This window comes from Osmia bicornis, chromosome 2 (genome assembly GCF_907164935.1).
Source record: "Osmia bicornis bicornis chromosome 2, iOsmBic2.1, whole genome shotgun sequence".
NCBI lineage: Eukaryota > Metazoa > Arthropoda > Insecta > Hymenoptera > Megachilidae > Osmia > Osmia bicornis.
Genome location: NC_060217.1, coordinates 3,490,000 through 3,512,287, shown reverse-complemented (window position 1 = coordinate 3,512,287; position 22,288 = coordinate 3,490,000). Strand labels below are relative to the sequence as shown.

Genomic DNA, 22,288 nt, shown 5'->3' with positions numbered 1-22,288 from the left:
CTTTCCGAGTCCCGATGCCTCTTACGCCTCTTGTTCCATACTCTCGCCGCGTGTACAATCGCCTGATCCACCTACGCGCAACTTCGCTCTTCTTTTTCTCTTTGTTTCTACCTCTTTTCAAAAGCGATATCGATAGATTTCTAGCGATTCTATCTTCTTGTATAAACTTAAGATCCGCATATTGAATTATCCGTCTGCGAAGCGAACAAGCATATTCAACAAACGTAACATCCCGTACCATCTAGGATGTTCAATATCATGATACTGTATTTTACATACACTTCCTACGGTATCGATTCTCATTCCTCGAACGTAACTTCCTCTTCTCCGCTCCCACGCACGAAACATCTTCGTACCGTCCAATTTATACATTCGTTTTTCCCTCTCGTTTCGAGAAGACGTTCCCTCGGCATTTCGCATACTCCGCAGTCTCCTATTCGCGTGTTTCCTCGGAAGAGGCTATCAGCTTCTCATCCTCGCGATTTCCATCCGTACTCTTTCACTTGACCTCGAAGTGGCTGCTCGTCTCCGTTCATCTTTTCTGTCCACACGCGAGTCGGTTCTGAATAGCAACGGAACGGTGTGTACGATGGGCGAGGGGAGCAGGTAGATGCGGCGCGGCGGGTGCAGACTGAAGGAATGCCTAATGAGCCAGACATCTCGCGTGGGAGCAATCATTTCCATGGGGACCGCTTCTGGTTCCGCGGCTAGCAGGAGGAAAACGAGCACGACCGACCGGCTGAATCGTAATTCAGAAGGGCGGAACTTCGCGCCGGTTGCCGGCGCGTCGGAGCCGAAATTTGAATTTAAAGCGGGCCGAATGGCCGGCGATCAGCAAGCCCCGCCACCGAATTAACCTCGCCCCGGTTAAATCCTGCCTACGTGATTATATTTGCTCGTACGCCTGCTGCCGGCCGAACGATAAAGTCCGCGGAAACGAGGGATTTCGTTTTTAAGCTCGCGGACGGATTAAGACTCCGCTCATTTATTCGGCTTCGTTTCACGCCGGCTACGAGAGACTGTCGTTACTTTTTCCCCTTATCTGCCCGCTAATGTCCTGTTCTGATGCTACGATTTGCGACGCTCTTGATATTGCTTTCCCAGCCTCGCTCGCTTTCTCCTGATCCCTTTTAATGTCTCGCCAGCGAATAAATTGCATCCTCAAATTGATGCTTGCTAATGTCCAAACACATTGTCGACCTTAAGGGCTGTATAATGAAATACTGTTAATTACACGCATAAAGGCGAACATGATCATTAGGGTTCCTTTAAGAGACTCGAGTGGAACGAAAACGTTTTCATTCAACTATATATTTCACAAATACAAGTTTTTCTTACAAAGGTATTTTGCTCTATCTTCAAGTTAAACTCATAAAATCAGAACAACCCACGGTTATATTTTACAGTGCAAAATGGTCCCTCGAATGATAAAAAGTTTGCCTTCGGACGTTCGCTAGATCGTTTCTTATGTTTTTTAAGAACGAAGTTAGTTCCACGATGGCGGTCTCGTCAAAAACTTCTTCCCCGTAGCTCTAGTTACGGACAGGCTGCAATCACGAGTACTTGGGCTCGATAACAGAGCCAGAAAATAACCCAGCGTCGATACACAAGCTGGACGAGCGATGCAGGACCCATCGTTTGACCAAGAATCCCATCGAGTTCCATGGGGAGAGAAGGTTCTCGGTACGGACGATTATCTTAATGTCTGCATCATGGTGGTAGGAACCTTGAAGGCGGTGACGAACAGGGGGAAAACGACGAATGATAAAAAAACTTTACTACTCGCAATAAAATTTGTTCCCTTTGGTCGTTGGTCAAAAATCGAAGGATCTTTTTCTTCAGCGGTTTTTTATTTCTTCAACTACAAAATGAAGATGTTTGTTCAGTCTGATTATCCGAGAATCATCAAAGAAATTTGTTTTCGACATAAAGTGTACTTCGCTTGGGAAAGATAACTTTAACTTGAGGATAAATTTTGGAAAGTTCATACCAGCAGGTGGATATAATATATTGATTTAATTCACGCTGGTTTATCTTCTTGGGTGTTCTGGATGAACGAAGGTAGAAAGGGATAATCGATAGGAATCCAATTTATTTCCAGAGATCGACAGGGACGATAAAGAGGCGGGGAAAAAATTGAAATCAATTGCATTCTCGACCGCAGATCATCTAGGATTATCTGACTCGTGCTTTATGAAAAATCAAAGGATCGATGGATAGAATATTCCACCTTTCTCGCGTATCGATAGAAACGTTTGATGTACGAGGCAACAGATTGAATCGAGTTTTCCTTGATGTAGGATGAACGCGTTGCATGGTGTGCAATATATCATAGTTATCAATTATCGTTAACTCAGAGCATAGAATAGAGCAAATATATTTGCTATTTATGCCCCGTATATTTTTCAGTAAATGATTGAAAATATTTCATTCCATTCAGTCGAACGAAAGGGCAGAGATCAGGCTGTTGGTAATTCTCGCGAATAATGGCTTCATATCTCTTCGCTGTTCAACACGCGTTTCATTATCGCCGGCTTTTCTTGTCGGCATCGATTTTTAATGCCGTACAATCGCCGATACTACCGAGCGTAATTCATAGTACCGCATAAAACGTAACCCACAAACGCGATCGTTTGTTGTAATTTGAATGGCTGCTTGTTTGCACAAAGGAACTGGATAAATCATGAAAAATATAATCGTTGCAACATGGGTAGCAAATGTCAAGTTCGGTTAGTGTCTTTTACTTAGAAATTACTTGAGGACTTAGAAATTTTTCTCTTCACAACTTGCTTCTCGTGCTATGCTTCCCAGTGGATACCAAAGATCCGTCCGGAACCTACACCTTTGTCGAGAAAAATTTTCAAAGTTCTGAATTCCATCAGGAAACTTTCATTAGATTCATGTAGAAATAAAAGAAGAGAAATCGTCCGAAGGGATAGGAGTAGTCCAGGTGAAGAATAATCAAATTTCAGGAGAGGATCATCATGCAGGAAGAGGAAGGTTCAGCTAACTCTGGGTTGAACTGATCGTCGAACCGTGACGCGCTGCGGATCAGTACCCTCTGGGCAAACTCGCGAAATTCCCTGCTCTTCGAGATACATAATGGACGTCGAAGCAACGGACCGTCGTTGTTGCTGCTCCGTCGGTTCTCGCTCCGGCCCGATTGGCCGTAATTTACGCGTTGCGTGGAACAAATAGTCCTTCGAAGGATGAGGACCCGACGCAGACACATTCACGGTCCGAGTAACGCTCACGGCCGGACATTATCGTTCACCGCTATCTTCTCTTCCTTCATTGCTCTTCTTCTTCCGATATTCTCCCTTCAGCTTCGTCTTCGTCTTCATACGGGTCGTGTCGTATTTTTTCCCCTGTCACGATCACTTTTCTCTTTTTCTTCATCTCTTTTCACGTTACGCTGATCCTCGATCTTCCGATGCTGATTTTCCTTTCTCGAAATTGTAGGTTTTTCTTTTTTAAAGAGTTCTGCCTTTGGCCAATCATCTTCTCTATTTTTTGTACAATTTCTTTCAATGTTTCATTATCGTCCAAGCGTGAAAATGGAACTCGCACGCGATTTTGCGGTATGTTGTGAATTGCTGATGTTTCCAGTTCTTCTTTTAATAGAAGAGAAAGAAAAATTTTCGCAAACAGAATGTTTTTCAAAACTTGATCAGTCTATTCGAGAATCACCCTGCGTATTTACCTTACGATCACTCCCAAACGGTTTCACATAGCCGAACGGAAACTCCTTAAAGTCACAACTTCCTTCTGTTATCTTGGAACGTAGACGACGCGACGGTACGATCCTAGTTGGCCGACGAAGTTTTCTCGGTGCCATGAGATAATCTCAATTATTTTATTTTCGATCTCTACCGACCCCCTTCAATTTCCTCTTGCCTCGTGGTAGCTGCACTTGGTCTCGTACGTGTTCCTCTTCTCGCTCGTTTCCTTCGGCTTGGTCGTTCGTGTCGTCAGGCAGTAGCCGTTTCGAGAGCGCCGCGTAATTTTCTGTTCGATCGGGTTGGAAGGACAAAAACCGAGTAACCAAGCATTCCCCGTGGATTAGCCAGAGGATACGGCTGCGAATTCTCTCGTGAAAGAGAACAAACGAGGAAACATTTTGCCTCGTCGCCGGAATACGAGAACCGAGCTCGAAAACACGCTATCTTTCTTCCAGGACGATCGTTTGACTTGTTACGTCTTGGTGGAAAATTTTATTTTATTATTATTATCATCACTTGCTTGCTTCGGTGTTTTATTGTCGTTTTCCAACCTCTGTTCGTTGGAAAATGTAAGAAAAATGGGGGATGATTAAAAAAATATTTACGATAACGTTGAATAAGCAATGTTTCTAATGGTTTTGTATCGTTTTCTGTTTCAGGTGAGTGAAAACATGTTCCGTTATCGCGAACTTGATCAGCGGCAAGGTATCATGTATGCATAACTTATTTTTAGTCGACAAATATTCTATGCATAATTTTTCGATCGAAAATTGATTGAAAACCGGGATCGCTGGTGAGAAAGTTCGCAATCACGATCTCGTGAACGATTCGCTTCTCGACAAGCGATTTTATCGGCGAATAATCCTATCGTTTCGGTGATTTATCGCCTCCGATGGCAAGGTGCATCGAAGCGTTGACTCGTGAGATCCTCCGATTCGGTACCGTAGCTGGAACCAATGTTTCATTGATCCTACTAGTTGCCAATAGAAATACAGTTGTATTGTTTCGTGAGTGATTGAAGGTCTAGGATCTACGCAATACTTCCTGAGAATGAAACGATCCAAATTACAAATTTAAACACGGTATTTTGATCCATGAATATTATTCCATAAATTCATCATTTCATATTGAAATCTAACATACGACAAATCTTTTCTGATAAGAAACAAACAGATTCAATTCTTACCTGAACACACTTACTCTTATCAATCGCTAAACAACACCGGTTACATTTCGATAATCTATCTGACAAATGTTATCCAGAGAACTGTTGGACAGTTAATGTGTTCGGCCAATATTCCAGCTGCGTGTACTAATAATCGAGGTCGCATCAGGTAACAGAGAAACTCCAATTTGATACGCGTGACACACGATTCTATCTGCAGTTCGTAGCCACCTAACCGCGTAAACAGTTATCGATCGTAGCTGCATACCGATCTAATACGTACGTAAAGCACCCTGATAGTTAATCTACCTGTCTCCATACACCGTATTGTACGATCGCGTGTACTTGTTGCGGTGCGTGGTCTCGAACGATAATTGAAATCCCGTTCGCGGAACGTTGTATCGTTTTCTTTTCTTTTTTTTTTCCAACTTGTCACCGTGTGTACAGAACGGCCTCGCGGGAGACTAGAGGTAAAACACAGGTGAGATAAGAGGCGAGCATTAGGCAAGGCCATCGTGCTCGACTCGGAACAGCCTTTATCTACCTCTGTCTTGTTTCCCTCGTTCACTTTCTTCTCGCGCGTTTGATGTACGATCGCGATACACAACTTTCGTTTAACGCGTTCTCTGCCATTGTAGAAGCCACCGATTCGAGGTATTACAAAAATCCATTGATTTACCGTCTACAAGCGTGCTTGGCTTTTAGAAATTCTCTAAGTGTTTCTTGCTTCAGGAAAGGGAATACCGATGTTCTGCTCTTCATGGGAAAGTTTCGTTGGGAAAAATTCAATGTTGACCCGAGGGTGTATCTTTCTTCCCCGGTTTGTACTTGGAAAATGTTTAGCTTAAGTAGATAAAATTTATCCTTTATTCTTGAATTCGATCTTTATAAATCAATCTCCGCGAACTTTTCGTGACAAATCGAATTCGCTAGTTGCATTGCGAGCTGGATTGTAAGATGCGACAAAAGAAACGTCGATAACACCAGCAGCTTTCCTTTCCATTGTCCCGTTGCTTCTCCATAATGGCCTTTCTTTAGCCTTTGTTGCTTCCACAATTCGAAAGACGATTGCCTTCAATCGGTTAACGTAGATTTAATGGACGGTCAGCCTCGGAATAGAAAGTGGCGCGGTCATCGTTTCGCGTACTCGATGAAGAACAGAAACGTCCCTCTTTTTCCCTTTATGATAGAGAGTTAACAATGAACAGGATCAAATTTATCGTTATATCCCGCTTTTTCCACGCGTTCGCTGGCTTTTACGAGCCGCAATCGTCGTAAAATTTACTCGATGCCGATGAAACGTTCAACATTCCGACACTCGACGTTTATACGCATATTAGAGAGTATCGGCTGTTATGCGCCTCTATTATCATTTATTCTACAACAGGTGCGATTGCGATGGTGCTTGATGCTCCTGTAAATCGCGTCGGGACGTTAAATCCCTTAAAAATGCACTGCTAATGATAATGTGCGAACAACCAGACATACATTAACGCGATGCATCATGCGAGAAAATTAATGTTAGTAATTTTAGCGCGGGGGTTTCTTTTAACTTTTATCAATTTGTAGTTGAAATTAGATAAAACATACGTTTACTATATTTCTAAAAATAAGCAAAATTATTTGAACGCGTCACAAGCATCGCTTCAATTGGGATAATAAATTTAATTAAACTCTTCCTCTGCGATTGATCAGGTACAGATCGAGGAGACATTATTGCGCAATGTTAGATTGCAATTATATGTAATTGCGATCTGACTAATCTGTTTAACTGGATCATGATACTCGCTCCTCTGTCGGGTAATAGATCAATGTGATGTACTATTACAACGGTACAGTGCTCGAGCATCGTGATTAAACTTGAGGATTATTGCTTGACAAGGTACCTGATTTTCGTGCTACAGTATTTCATGATTACACACCCTTCGGCTCTAATAAGACGACGAATTTAATTACAATTAATTCGTGCAATAATTACAAAAATGAGTAGCACCAAGGTTTTATTTATTAAAGGAAGTATTATCCGTCGATGCAATTATCTGTCGATTGTTCGAAATCGACAAATTTATCGAGGGTGATAAATATCGAGAGGTTCTTCGTCCAGCTGCGAAAGTTCGTCCTGGAGGCCTCCTACGAGGATAGGCGCATTGTAGTCGCGGTTATCCTGCGCTCTCTCAATTAATCGACCGGCTGATTGCAACCACGATACCATCTGCTTGTTGCCCGGCATTGTAGAATGATAGAACATGGAAAGAGCGGTGAATACGGCGTGATTAACGGGACGCCGCCTACGTCGCGACGCTTGCCCTCGAAAGGGTCGTTCGAACTGGTCGAAAGCTTCCTCACGGTCGCTCTCGACCCGTTCACCGAACGATGCTAATTCGCCGCCCTGTGTTTGTCTAATGTACACTAAAACTTTGTCAGTTCGCTTTGAGGGATTTTATCGAGTTTCGTACAAAGTCGTTTTTATATCTAAATACAAAAATTCAATTAATTGTCGCTTCATATATTTTGACTCACGCGTGTGCAGGATATGAGGTTTTCAAATTCGCGACGACGTATGCGAACGCAAGATCAGTTCCAAGTTTCCCTAAGATCCAAAGCAAGGGGATCAGATGTGCTCCCGTATTAATCGCGTTACCTGATTATCCGCTCCTCGCACGGTTCAGCGACAACGTTAATTCACTTTACACCGTCGCTCGACGGAGATGCCGACAAGCTGCACGCTAGAAATCGAACGGGACTAACAATAAGTCCTGTTAGCGAGTCGTATCTGCTTAGAAGTTCGTCACTGATAAGGATTCGTACCTAGCCAAACTTTATGCCAATCTGATTTTGCAACGTATAGTCACAGGATGTTTGAAAGTATTGTTAGAGAATATTTTTCCTAAAAATGTGTTGAAAAATTTATGCCTCCAGTATACAAATTTAGCGCATAAAAAAATCTTGAAACACAATAGGTTACGCGAAAGAAAAGCTCTTGGAGAATACGAGTTTCCTCGTCGAGAATTTCCCTCCATTTTTACAACGAGAATGATAATTGCGATTGTAAAAGAATTTCGCGACGAAACTATTGTTCGCTTTCTAATTTCGTCGCGGAGAATCGTAAATAATAAAAAAAAATTCTACAATTTCACCGCGTTTTACTATCTCGTTATTCCTATAAAAAAAACAGAGAAACTTTCACCGATCTTGCCGATTGAATACCATGGTCTTGCGGTTTCGCAATTAGAAAAACTTAGTTGTTTATCGTTGTGAATGATAAATGTTAACTTCAATTCTTTGAATAATCTATGTTTTCCCTTGCTTTTTCTTTTTATTTTAATTCTGTTCAAAATTTCTCGTGCAATGTTTCCAAAATTATTATAGACGTCTATAGTAACTCTATATAGCAACGATTGCGTGGTCGTCCTGTCAGTCGCCGGAAAGTCGTCAGAAGCATAGTTTCCACGAAGCAATCCGAGCGAAATGGAAAGAAATTATTTGTCCGGATGGAAATTGGTGCGTTTACAACACGAGGCACGATCCTCGATGGTCGTAGGAGGCAGCGTGGTTGGTCGTTTGTCGCCAGGGTTACGGAAACAAAATAATTAGGGGGGAAAGACTACAGAGAAGTCGTCCTGCCGCTGACAGGATGCGAAACGACGGAAAGGAAAAGGGGAATGGACGATTCTCGGGGTCCCTGGGAATTGCGTAATCGTGTAAACTCGTCGTTCAACGGGCGTAACTTCGTTTAAACGTTACGTACGTTTATCACCGATTAAATTTTCAGGACGCTCCTTCGTCAATTTAAACGGACCAACGGGTTCGTTGGGACTGCGAATGAAAAGTCACTAGGTTGTTTGTTCAATTCGCTTGACCATTTTTCTCTTCTTCTTTGATGTCCTTTCAAAATCATCATTTGACTAAATTAAATTCATAGCCCCATTTAATGATAAGTAAATTATTTTGTCATTGATTGACTAGGAGGATATAGATATTTTAATGAACCACTGTAGATAAATAGAAAAGATCTATAACTTCGCATTTGTAAATCATACTTAGATCAGAAACTCCTGCATTCTACCCTATAATTCAACCGAGATAGATTGCTCCTTGTCGCACTTTAGAAACGAATCTCTGCGTTCGATTTCTGAGTGGCAGCCTTTGATTTCTCACCGCGAGATACCTTTCCACACGCAGTGTCTCGTACAGCAATCACGCGTTCTCCTCGCTCCGTTTCACGCATCGTTTCTAAGTGATAAATCGTCTGTCTAGATCAGGGTTACCTTAAAAGGTCGATATCGATCGCTCGTGTTCGATAGAGTCGTTCGCCAATAGAGAGAGAACGTGAACTCTAGCCTGATGATTGATGAGATTCCTTGCTTATTTCTCTGCGCTTTTTGTCTTATTCTGAATTATTACACCTCTCTCGAACGGTTATTAATATCTTAAAGATCATAAAAGTGCTGCGTAACAACGCTGTACAAATCGTGCTTTATCTATTGTGGGATCTTGAAAAATGTGAGGAAAGTTGATGAACAGGGCAATTTGTATTTGTAATTTAAAAATGACATAGACGTACTGTAAATTAGAAATCAATTTTTCTATCAGTCAACCGTAAACTTAAGTCAATTATCGAGCGAGTAAAATTTATAAGGGAAGCAAACAATTTTCTTCGGACTTTAATTAAGAAAATACGCGTAACCGAATGAGAATATATCGCAATATCGGAGGTTTTTTCAAGCGACAGAAAATATTTGTACTCGAGTCATGCGAGCCGGGGGCACGCTTTGTAATTGCAACTTGTTGCCCGGGTGCACGATGGAAACACGTACACGTAGATTTCACGGTGCGCGTAATTTATGGTTGTTGGAAGGGATCGGGTGGAGGGGAGCAATTGCAATTTTAACGACCGTACACGACGGCATAAATATCGAGGTACCTGGAACAAATAATTGATCAACAGTTTGGTCACGTTTCCTGAGAAACGATGTGTTTATAAAGGAAACGGAAGAATGCGTTGATTTTTCGTCACAAATCGAAGAACAATTTTATTTTCATGCTTTTTGTAAATTAACATAATTTCAACAATTTTAGACGGGCAAGATTCGATCTCCGAGATAATTAAATCTAATTAAAACTGTTCGAGAAATTCCACAGTAATTGGAATGCCGCTGTTTAATATTCAAACTCTTGAAAGAATAAAACTCGACAGTGTAAAAAGGCGAATCTTCCTTTACAATATTTTATAGATCGGTTTCGTGTTGTTTCACGGGAGACCACCGGAATCGCGTCATTAGCATAAAATTGTTACGTTTAAATATGATAATGAGGGAAAATCGATATTACCTGCAGTTCCTACCAAGAGAAACGTGTGATTACACGCGACATGTTAATGAGAGGGAAGAAGACTTCTCGCGTAAACAAGCGGTTCGAGGGTTTTTGTTGTTCCTATGGTAATGCCCTTGTCAAAAACTATTCGAGCAAGCAGCCAGGTCTTTGCGTTATTAAAACAATTTTAATCAAGGTGAAGTTGTGCGTGGTTCGCGTTGTCCCTGGAGCCTCTTTGTTCTCCGTAATAGGCAAACGACTTCTCATCGACAGTTCCAATTATTTCGCGACGCTGTTACCTGCTTGTCGAGCACAGCGAATGACGATATTTCAGACTTAAATTCAAGGGTTGCTAAATGGAAAAGAATTATTCGATTTAAGAGCCGAGGATTTTCTAATTACTTGTTCGGTGTGTTTTCAAAATTTACAAAATTTTGCAAATCTTTCGTGTTTTCTTCCGACAACGAGCGGAATCAATTGAATCGCCGGAATTCTGATATTTCGCAAGTGACGAATGAAAAAGAGAAGGTGAATCGAAGGACACGGTGAAAGGATATACTGATGAAGAGAGGAAACTTGTAAGGATAGATGAAGAGCGGTAGTGGGTCGAGGGTTCGGATGAATGAAACCACTGAGGAGGAACCTCTCTCGTCTTGTACACGGGACAAAGAACCGTCGTCGTCGTCAACGACGACAACGTTGCGAATACCCGAAGGGAAGTTTACTTTGATTAAAACTGTTCCAGTAACGGTTGGGGGCCTTTTCATGCATGCCTTGCGCACAGAATTCGTTTGGCTTACATTAAAGACGCGCCGAATGTGCTCCGCGGTGCATGCCGAGAATGAAGCTGAAAATCTTCATCGGAACGTGACGGAATGATAAGAAAATTTGTCGTGTTTTATCGTTGATATTTCAGAAATTTTCATTAGATATGCAAGACTCGTATGCAGGAAACCGCGTAGTCATTCATTTCATTTTCTTTCTAAATTCTTTGAAAATTTTGTTTTTATTTCCTATCATCCCTTTGCACCTCCATTTCATCGTCACATAATCTTCATCCCTTTACATGGAGTGACATGAAATAGGACATAAAAACGTCAAAAACATAGAGCAGCAAAGAAAATTAAGCGCATCGTGGAAACAGTATTAATAGAAAGAGAACCCTTGAGAGAATTTCGGCTGGGCGCGACATGAAAGACGAGAGGTGGCTCCTTCACGTTTTCATTCACAACCCTCGACCTAGTAGCAGTCTCGTTCTGTCCTCAAAGCCTTGTCCTCTTCATCGGCTACGTCTCTGTTTCTCCTTCTCGTGCCGCTGTCCTTTCTTCGCGACCTTCGATCCAACCCCTTAATTTCGCTCCCTTCAGTCGACCGGTACTTATGGCTGCGCTAGCCTTTTCACGAGGGTTTTAACCGCTCATTGAATTACCTTTGATAATTACTTAAGATACTCGAATGCTCCCTGTTAATGGCGGAGAAAAAAAAATCATTTCGGTCGTCAGTCTCGTGACTGCGAAAGTCCGCTTTTATAATCGTCGGGTCAGAGCAAGTGGGGTGCGAGAAGACTTTTCGTCCGAAGATCTTGACTCGGTTATAAAAGATGATAAGCGTTTTGATGGAGAATTTATGGGGATCATTTATTAAAATCGCGATTATGTACGTAGGAAGTGAAACGTTTGAAAAGGAATATTTTTTCCATGAATTTAATTGAAAAGTTTATCTTCTTGTTTCACGAGTTGGATCGAAATTAAGATTTAAACAGGGTATCACGGAATGATGATTTCTCTATTGCTGATAGAATTAGAAGGTGCAACGTGGAGCGAAAACCGACCGGTTTATCGATAGCGGAGCCGATAATCTTGCGAGAGAGGACACACAGTTGGCCGAGGGTCGAAGCTGCGAATTGAATTCTCAAATTGCATGCCGCGTAAATTGCCGGCGTATCTTTAATCCCTTCGTGCCGGACCGCCATCTCTACGGACAATCCAATAATCGTAAAAGGTAATTCGTGGACGTCCGTTCGCCAGCATTCCATCTCGAAATCTGTTACGGCACATTTACCGTGAACGTATCCTGACGCTGAATACTGCTAATCCTCGGCTATATCGGTACAATCAAGTCGGGAAAAAGGACCTTTGTTTAATCCTATGATAAACAAATTTCGCGAGTACACTCCTGGCGAAAATCCCACCTGTCGATTCCCTTTTTTTTCCCCCTTAAAAGACAGAAAATAACGTCGCTGATTTCTCACGTTGGATCGTTATCGAGGAGGATTCTAAACGGTAGACTGGATAGATCGATTCCTCGATCTTGTTTTCGAATGAAAATCGATGGGCCGCAACACGACCGCCGGGGTAATCGATCTCGTGGCTCGTCGCGGCGAGATTCTCACACGTTCCAGGTTCGCGCTCGTTCGTTCGGATCGTATTGCAGATAGGCCAATGGCATTGATCGCAATATCGCGTATCCGCGTCGGATATTGGCTCGCGTGGGACGAACAAGCAAAGCGTGACTTTGCTCGTGTACGTTCCCGCCTCTTCGCTTGTCTTTCCGTCCGCGTTTTCTTCCTGTCCGGCACCGAGAAAAATCTCCGGGCCTTTAAATAGAGGGAGGTGAATCACGGGAGGCCCTGTACGCGCGCCACCGCTTTCGAAAGGTACGCGTAATTATCCCGCGGCCGCAATTAAGGATCGACGGTAACGCGATCGAACGCGTGGGCGTTGAACCTTCCGTTCTCTGTTTCGTTCGCGCCACATGATTCTCCGCTGACCTTTTCGTGACTTTAGGTGATCTCGATTCTACAAAATGACAGATCAGCTTTTACGTTCAACATTGTAATTTGAAGGGAGAAGGGATTTTACTCTTTTTATTTAAAACAAATTCGTCAAAAAGAAATCATGGATTTATCTTATCGTTAGATATCCTTAGGAAAGTAAAATACCGTGGTCGAAACGATCGGAATTTAATGGCTGATCTGCGTGAAAACAGCCCTGTTGGACTTATCTGCTCTCGCACCGAGCGTGTACTCGTTTAAAGAGGATTAAGAACCCGCTTCCCTGAAGCGAGATACCTCGAGCGTTTAGAATGGTAAATGTACTTAGCCGAGAGTCACGAATCCAGTGTGTGGCCGATGATTCAGGATAACCGAGGGAAACTGTGCCGCCAGCCTTTACCTCGAGAGAAGAGAAACTCTCTCATTCTATCTCTCTATCTTCATCCTTCTTTTACACCGAAGGGACCCGCGATAATTATAAATCGTTCCTGGTTACCGCTAACGAGCCGCTCGAAGACGCCTCCGCTAGATTTTACCTTGAAACCGCTAGAGCTGGTAAGTTATGTTGCTTCCTGTATAAAGCATATCGCTCGAGAAGATTTAATGCTGATTTGTGATCTGGTACGCACGTTTTTTAGGCTCGAAATTTATTTCCTTACATTAGGAAATGAATTGAATTAATGATCTTGGATTTCAATATATTTTCTTTGATTTTAAAATGATTTAAATCGACACTATGAAATTCTGTGAATTAATTTCAAGACGTTCGAGGTACGATTAGAAGTCCCAGAAAATATTAAAAGGACGAAGGAGAAGAAAACGCGTAGCGACCCTTTGAAGTAGATTAATCCCGGCGTGGGTCAGACGGACGGATATTGGGCTAAACGTCACACGCATCCCCTGTGAACGGTGCACGAGTGCGGTCGATTCACCCTGCTGCGGCTCCTCGCGTTCGATCCTGGATTGTTTTGATTGACAGGAACAAATACAAGTGACGTGCATCCATGGGGACACTCTGTTATCGCGTAGGATCCTGCTATCGTCTCCCAGGGGTAGATTAAGTGAAACCTCTTGATCGAATATTTTATGCGACAGCCGTACGATATTCTATATCCTTGCATCTGTTCGATCTTCGCAATTTGCAGGAATCAAAAATAAACAAATTTTGATGAATGAAAAAAGAACGTTAATTTAGGTGAAAATTCTGCTTTGTAAAAGTTTTAGCATAGTTGTTTCGTGTTCCATTAAATTCGCAATGGCCTCAGGTGTTGCATCTCGACGTGTTCCCATCAGGGAGAAGCAGTTACAGGAAACCAGAAACCGCAGTTTCTGCTTACATTTTATTGCAAACAGTCTGTTTTCGCGGTCAGGAAGCGGAAACACTGTACGCTCATTTTTTCGATCCTCCTTTCACTATTTCTTGCGCGTTCGATCGTTGAAAACTAATTCCGACATGATTGTAATTAGAAAACTCAAAGTACTTCGTAACAATTTCGTTCTTGTACTGTTTCAAGAGCTCGCGAGTACTTTCGCATGGATGAATCAATTGAACCGAATCACGGTCATTGATTTCCTTTTGTTAGCAGAATCGTGGCATCTCCATGCCGCTCAGTGATCGTTATTATTATTTTCAAATTCGTGCCCTGGGGAGTTGAACAAAAGGGAAAGACGAGCAGGTAGTTCCCACTGGAATCGTTGAGCAGTGCTGGCTTGTCCAGCCATCTGTCGCCTTTCAAGGATAAAACCGAAAGCGGGGCAGGAAATCCGACATGCTCTTCTGTGATCCCTGCCATTCTTTCCCCCCTTTTGTTACAAACAATCATTTCCTCCTTCGTAACAATCGAATTTGATCATCTTCGTTTCGCGAACCTAATTGTATCGACCGTCATAGCCCTCCATATTTCCTTCAAAATAATTGCAGAAGTACGTTCTAAGCAATTTAAATATTCAAAGTTTCATTCATAATATTGCAAGAGGAGATTACTTGGCGAGCGAAATTCTCGTTCGCGGGAAACAACGCCTGGAATGAAATATCCGTCGGTTGGAGCCGGTGTTTTATTGAGCGCTAAAATTTAACAGCAAACGCCGGACCGTAACTTCCGGTGTTTCGGAGGCTGCCGGCCCCCGATCAGGAGTCACAATGAAAGCCACCCCGTGCAACCGGATAACAATGGCACGGTAGTACCGGTCGTGGTAATACCTTGATCCCACAAAAGGTAGCTAAACACGGCCAGGATGTCTAGGCCCTACCAATTATACTTGCTCCACGTTCGCAAGCGGATTGACGGTTACTAGGCAGCGATAAATCGCGCTAGCGATCTGACTTTCTCCATTGAATCGCGAAATTCGATCGTGCCATCCAGCTATCGCTCTCACGAGCTTCTCCTGAAAAGGAATAACAATTATCTACTTTTTCTCTTTGTTTCTGTACTGTGGGGATTTGTGAGCGGAGCGTGGCGTCCCAGGCGCCTTTTCTGTGATGGCCGCAAGGTGTCGCGCGTGTAACTCCATCCTTTCTCGCAAGTGATCTATCACGGGCCTTGTCGATATATATATTATATAAGATTTGAGAATATAGAATCCAGGCGAGTAGGGCAGGGGCCGTCCACATCAGCCCCATTAACGAATTCTACTGGACGGTTCCCGAGACGAAACGCCATCATTTTTTCGCCGGCATCCTACAGTACATTTTCCAGAAACAGAAGCATTTTTGACAGTTTTCATTTCGACAGTGGTATCTATTAGAACATCTGTTTTCCGTGTCGGCGCTGATGAGCTGGCTGGGTCAACCGTCAGCTTGCTTCGCCCTATATGTTTTTTCCCTTTGTTGTTCATCTGGCAGCTCGCTTGACGGATGCACAAAGGCCTTCGTTGACGATGTCTGACGTTTGTCATTCCTCTCCCTGTATTTCGTTGTCTATTGCAATTTTCTCAAGTGCTGGTCACACTTCGGGTAAGAAACACAGCTCAGTTCTGTCAATCATTAATAACACTAATGCATCTTTCCTTCCTGCATCTTCTTTGAATCCAGAAAGGATAGTCGGTAATTTAATTTATGTGTTAGTGATTACTGAAAGGGTTAATTAGCCTTCTGCAATCGAGGCTCCTGACAATAACAGATCGTTCGATACATAAAACAAGGAAATTACCCGATCACTCTTGTCCCCACGAGCTAATACGCGAAAAGGTTCGACGTAGCAGCGCGTTATTCAATTAGACGAAATTGAACGGCGGTAAGAAACAAGTTACTCTCTGTCGAACGGCGCGAGCTGGAGGAAAAGAATTCTCGCTGATGCGGTAGGAAAGATGATTTCTTCGTTAGAAAGAAGGGAGCCGGGTTAGGGAAGAGGGAGGAACTTTGATTTCGTGACATCAGCTCCTTCTGCGAGTGGGAGTATTTCATTTGGTTAGATTGCGAGGGGCCGACGTATAACCGCATTAGTCAAGCTGTCGTGCTTCGTTCGAGATCGCTTGTCAGTCGATCCTTTGACGAGAAGGGCTGCTGGTCGAACAATAATTTCATATCTCTGAAAGTGCCGGCCAATCTAGCGCGCATCGTTGCACTTCATCGCCTTGCCTTCCCCTTGTCTCCGCGAATGTCGTTGCATCCCCTTTTTACTCTCTTTCGCGACGTCAGACCGCATTTCAACGCGGAACTGTGTGTGATCTCTGATAGTTGAAACTAGAAAAAGAACAGTTTCGAGAAAGATACGGTTGTGCACTGAATAATCTGCATCCAAGATAAGAAGAATTTAAGTGGTAACTTTATAAATACATTTCACCGTTCTTGGAATGCAAAGTTCGAGCGCAGACATAAAGTACCGGCTGAGCAGGAAGCTGTATTCTTGACAGCCAAATATTTTATTACCTCCGGAAGTTGAGCTTCCACCGTCCACGTCGTAACCCTTGAGGTGCGGTCAAACTCGCTCGACAGCTTACACAGTGTGTAACGCGAACTTCTGATGTGTTCTCTCGTGCGAGGAATTCGTCGGGCAATTTTGAATGTTCCTTTAAACCTCGCTAAATCCTAGCTCGTTCGAAACAACGTTTCAAGCGATAAATTCTACTAAAAGATTGAATAAATGGTCATAACCGAGTCATTGCTGGCAGTGTTTCGAATTACACGCGGCGAGCAAATTTCGATGTTTACTCGGATACATAAGGGTGGAAACGCTCGATCAGAGAATTTTTTTCCGTTCGAATAGAGGGTGAAGAGCATACATCGTTTGCTGCGTAGGGAAGAATCGAAGTATTGTATTCTTTCGTCTGGTCCTGAATCGAAAGAATATTTTTTGTATCTATATTTACATAAATCGTGCAATGGACAAATTGAAAAATAAATAAAGATTCGATTTATTTATCGTGGAGGGTGGACGTTGGGATAATATTCTGGAAAATTGGAATATTTGGAAGCGACGATATGGTATGATGGCAAGGCAAATAATTGACGCGACGAAATTACACATTTCACCCCCGCGTACTTTAGGATTTCACGAGCTCACGAAGCGAGTAGAAACACGAGAATGTGGTCGCAACCGTGAAACGAGGCATGCAACGAGCATGCTTTCTTCATCAGGAACGTTCAATTTGAATACACAGGATGGGCGAATGGGTATGCGAGTAACCGTGGGTCTGCTCCAAGTAACAAGACACTGCAAAGTAGGAGAGTACATATTGATCTTCCATTTCCTGCGGCTGAACCCGGGGCCCTCTGTCTTTGGATCGCGATATTCGCCGTACCGTATCCTCCCACGTTGCTCGCCGAACGATGACGACCAGCAAAGTCTTCGTGGCAAGCTCTCTCGACTCTTAACCGAGTCCCACGAGGCAGCGATTACACGAATCGGTGATTCATAATCATCGTTCGAGCTTCCTTCCTGAATGCAATCACGGCTGCGGAGCCGTGGTCCGTGAAAAAAGGGAGAAAAAAAGAGGAAGAAGAAAGTCTCGGAGCGTCGAAAAGAAATCCACCTCGGCTTATTTCCATCTTTCGCTCGAGTATTTGATAAGCAGATCAGTCTTTAATTGTTTCCCTTCTTTATACATTTTCTGTAATAATTGTCTGCCAATCGTAGTTTTCTTCTTTTCTTGGATTTTTCTCAAATGATATTATTTATAAAAATGTTCTGTTTCTATGATGCACTGAAAAAATGCAGATAACATGTCAAGAATTTTTCACATTCATCTCGATGGTTCGAGATGGCTTCGTGTTTCGTACAGATACACCTGGAATTAACATCTGGGACGCCCAAACAATGAGACCCTCCGGCTATTCAGACAATAAGACACCTGTATCCGAGACTGGTTTCTGATGCCAATTCCAACTCTTCTTCGCCGATGGAATCAATAGCAGTAGGCTTGGTACTTGCGTATTCAGTAGTAATGAAGGCAATTTATATTCTAACGTACTCTTTAGTACTCTACTCTTCGTCGTGTTATTTCAACGAGACACTGAATAACCATTTATACAATCTTCTTATGTTATGGAAATGCTTCTTCTCTTCATACAATACTCTTCGTAATTAAAACACCGTTCAAGCATCAATAGTTCATTATTCCAAGGATAATACCATTAAACTGCTCCTTCCAGAATGAAACCTCAAACGATGATCGTTCTATCAGAGCCAGGAATCGAATCGGTTCCCGACTCCAACAGGGTTAAAATCAATGACCGGTAACCGATACATTTTCGAAGGTTCGAGGGGGTGGGTACCCTCGTTAAACCAGCCATTCATCATTCGTCGAGGAGTCTTTAAGGACGATTAGGTCGTGCGTCGACTAGCAAAAGGGTCAAGGAGGCGGTCCTACGTCAGAAGCGATGGGAACGTGTCATCCGCGTTTCAACCCCTCGTAACCAAACTTGGTTAACCCCTTCGAGCGAACTGCAACAAGCCGGTGGCTTTTTCCTTTCCTCGAGAAAAGGGAGAACAAGCCACGTGCCCTGAGGGCTCGTTCGAGAACTTATCTAGCTTCTCCGTAGGAAGCGTGTAGTGCAGCTAGAAAGTTGGCAAGCGGTGAAGGTTGAAGGATCGAGGCTGATACGTATCTCGTAAAACGCTGCCACCAGGAGCAATCTTGGATCTGAAATTGAGCCGTACTTTCAACCACGCGACATGCGCCCTTTGATTAAACCGAGTATATTATCGGCGAAGAGTTTCTTGTCCTCGGCATCGCGAAAACTTTCCAGCAGGATGTGTTCCTCAGGAATTGCTCGAAAGGCTATGCGAGCGAAGACGCCTGTTCAGGACTTTCTGTTTGCCGCGAATTTAAACGATCCCACGCAGTTGACGTTCCTTGTACGCGTTGCCGTCGCTTCCCATTCGACGTTCTATGAATTTCCTGCAAGTTTTTAATTAGATCTCTCGCTCGGATTGAATTAGGAAAGTTGAATTTACGTTTCGGAAGACACGTCCCGTCAACGCGTTCGAATAAGAGCCTCGAATTAAGACGGAAAATTATCTAACCCTCGTATGACGTAAATGGGGTAGTTTTCAGAGTCATTTTAACGCGAATTGGTTTTGTTGAAATAAAACGGTTTTAGAAAGCCCTCTATTTCTCCGCACATAACTCAGAATCTTCTGTATTGTCTACTTAATTTACTATAAAAAATGTGAAATTCAAGTTTCCCATTGAGAACGGAATGCAATAAAGGGTTAATAAAGTTACTTTTTTCACTAAAGATTATCTTAGCAACCTGCTTCCCACGTATCCTCAACAGGTTTTAAAAAACAGACATTTTTAAAAGTAACGTGAAAATTCGATTTTTAATCAATAAAAAAATATAACGAACAATATCCTCGACTGTTGAAGCCAAGGTATTACAATTTGCATGTTGCATTTGGTGCACGCTGAAAACGTTGTGTTATTTCTGTTTTCCAGGTACGTAGCGCAGAGTGGTGTATAGGTAATCCGTTGCTGTCGTCTCGAGCGTGCATTAACGTGAGTACATCAAAGCATGGAAAATATTCATAACTCGGAGCGTTTCCCCCGCGGCTGATGGTGGTGGTGTCTTTTTTCGATAATGAAAGTCAAGGCGCGTCGCGCGATTGTTTCCCACGCGAACGTAATCCCGAGGGACAATTTCTGGCGGTGGTTAGTCTCGGGACCGATCCTCCGGACGGAAGACAAAGGAGGATGAAATTTCAATTTTCGGCGGGAATTCCTGTACGATCCGCGAAATCTGCATAACTTAAGGATCGTCTCGGAGGGTCGCGGAGGAAAGTCGGCGAGATATAGACGGGCAGAACGGGAAAGGGAGCGGTCGGAAGCGAAGAAAGTCGTAAATCTTTTAAGTCTCGGCCATTTTTGCGCGGTATGCACAAATAAAAAGGGACCGTGAACGCGTATGTCGATTTTCAGTCGGCTGAATCGTCGAGAGAAGCTCGTTTTTCGAGAGATTCTTGCGACGAATGCTTCCTCGATAAGAATTTCGGAATCGTCGAGTGGAATGAAGAGTTAGAAATAGACGGTTCTACTTCGAAAGAGATTTATTCGAGAAGTAATAATCATTTAATACATTGATAAGAAAAATCAAATCGATGCTTTGTAGATTAAAGTTTAAAGTTTCTATTGTATTTATTATTCACGAGTTGAAATATCTGAAGAATGTCGAAGACAGAATTCAGAAGAAACAAACAGCAGATATTCAGCAATCGTGGAATGCAGGCTTCTTTTTTATCCGTTTCTTCAGGGAGAATTCACCCTCTTCGCGAATTCGAGGGTGTCGTTTCGAATACCGCGCGTTCCTTTGAGAGCTTTCATCGTTTATCGTCGATTTTCGGGAGGCTCCTAAAAAGGTTTAACTTACTGACTTTTTCAGTGAAGATTTCAAACAATCCATCTACCTGAAATCTTCATTTTATTAGGAAATATTTTTTTATTTATTATACACTCGTTTTATTTGATAAATTTTGATAACTATCAAATTCACGTGAATGGATTTTGTTCGTGTCGCTTAAACGGGTAGACGGAAACCATTGATGGGTATAGATCGACGTTGTCTCCGTTTTACACGGTTAAATTGCAAAGCGTTGACGACGGTGGTGGCACCTGTACGGTTTACAACTTTATGCCTCGACGACAGGCAGCCTCTTCATTTCTATTAGCCTCCCTTCGAGCTACTTCACCCTTCTATCTTTCGCTAGGCTTTCTACCAAGAAGCCCGAGAACCCATGACACAAGCTCGAATCCTCCCTTCGCTTCCTAAACCGCTCTCATACCCGTTCATCCTTCCCCCATTGTTCTTCATTCTCCGCCACCCAGACTTCGATCTTAAAGCTGCACCCCTCGAGCCCTTTCGAACGAACGTCCAACTTGCCAGCCAGTCAATTATTCTGCGAGAAAATCCTCTCTTCCCAGAAACCATACATATTTTCTCTTCCATGCTCGAGATGGAAGGCTGGATGGTCTTCTCGATAATTTAACACGTCGACCGGTACACTCTACCGTCACATAAATTTTCTAAACATTTTCTGAACTTCAAACTAACTTTACAAATACTTTGATATTTATAATCATTTCTATTTGTACCGAGAAGTGTTTCGCGAAGCAATTCTCAGAGCTGTTACATAGTACTTGTAGCGTTTAGTGGAACCACTACTGTTACTACTGTTTACTACTCTGCGTTATTACAACTGTTATTAGTGTTTACTACGTTGCGTTACTCCTAATAGTATTATTACTGTTTACTACTTGCTGTGTTCGGTATTTAGCCAGACGTATTCGGTGAAGTAACGCGTCGAGTAATTTATAACAGCTACTAATTAAAACGGAGAAATTACTTATAATTAGCTGCAGCTGATTCAACTGCAACCGTACAGCCGCGCGTGAAATGAAGTATTAACCCGATAACGTATCACCGTGAACGAAAGAAAGAAAAAAGGAAAATGAAAGAAAGATAAATTATCTACGGTTATACATACATTAAGGTAGCACGCGAGCGCGCACACACACTATATTTTACCCTTGTCAGTTTATCCGCGACACCTGCTACACCGAATCCCTCTTATTTCGACGGGTATCAGCGGCACGGTACAGTCGGCCAGGGAGGCTCCGGGATTGAAAAGATCGATAGTGCCAATAAAACGCCACTTTCGTCGCTATAAATCGAACTCCAGATCTTTTATTGCACCGCATGTATTGCGCGATAATCACCGATACATGGACAAGACGATGGATGACCGTCAAATCGAGTCACACACTTTCCTTTCCGTCGAATGTCGGATTTAACCCTTTCATTGATAAAACTTGGAAATTTTTTTTTATACTTCAAATTTTATTCCGTTTTTTAAACGCTCTCGACTTTAAGGGTGATCG

At 42.8% G+C, this 22,288-nt stretch overlaps 1 protein-coding gene across 11 annotated transcripts in view; it reads left to right on the top strand.

The window, feature by feature from the left end:
* LOC114875500 overlaps window positions 1–22,288 on the top strand; it is a 210,556-nt gene that overhangs the window by 122,737 nt on the left and 65,531 nt on the right. For 10 of the 11 annotated variants that reach the window (XR_003789252.2, XM_029185855.2, XM_029185857.2 and 7 more), the window contains exon 5: window positions 19,853–19,912. The exons of the other annotated variant lie outside the window; for it this stretch is intronic. Coding sequence is in view for 9 of the 10 variants with exons in the window: in XM_029185855.2 (XP_029041688.1) it covers window positions 19,853–19,912 (60 nt within the window). In the remaining variant the exon portion in view is untranslated. The remainder of the gene's footprint in view (window positions 1–19,852; window positions 19,913–22,288) is intronic. 11 annotated transcript variants of the gene reach the window in all.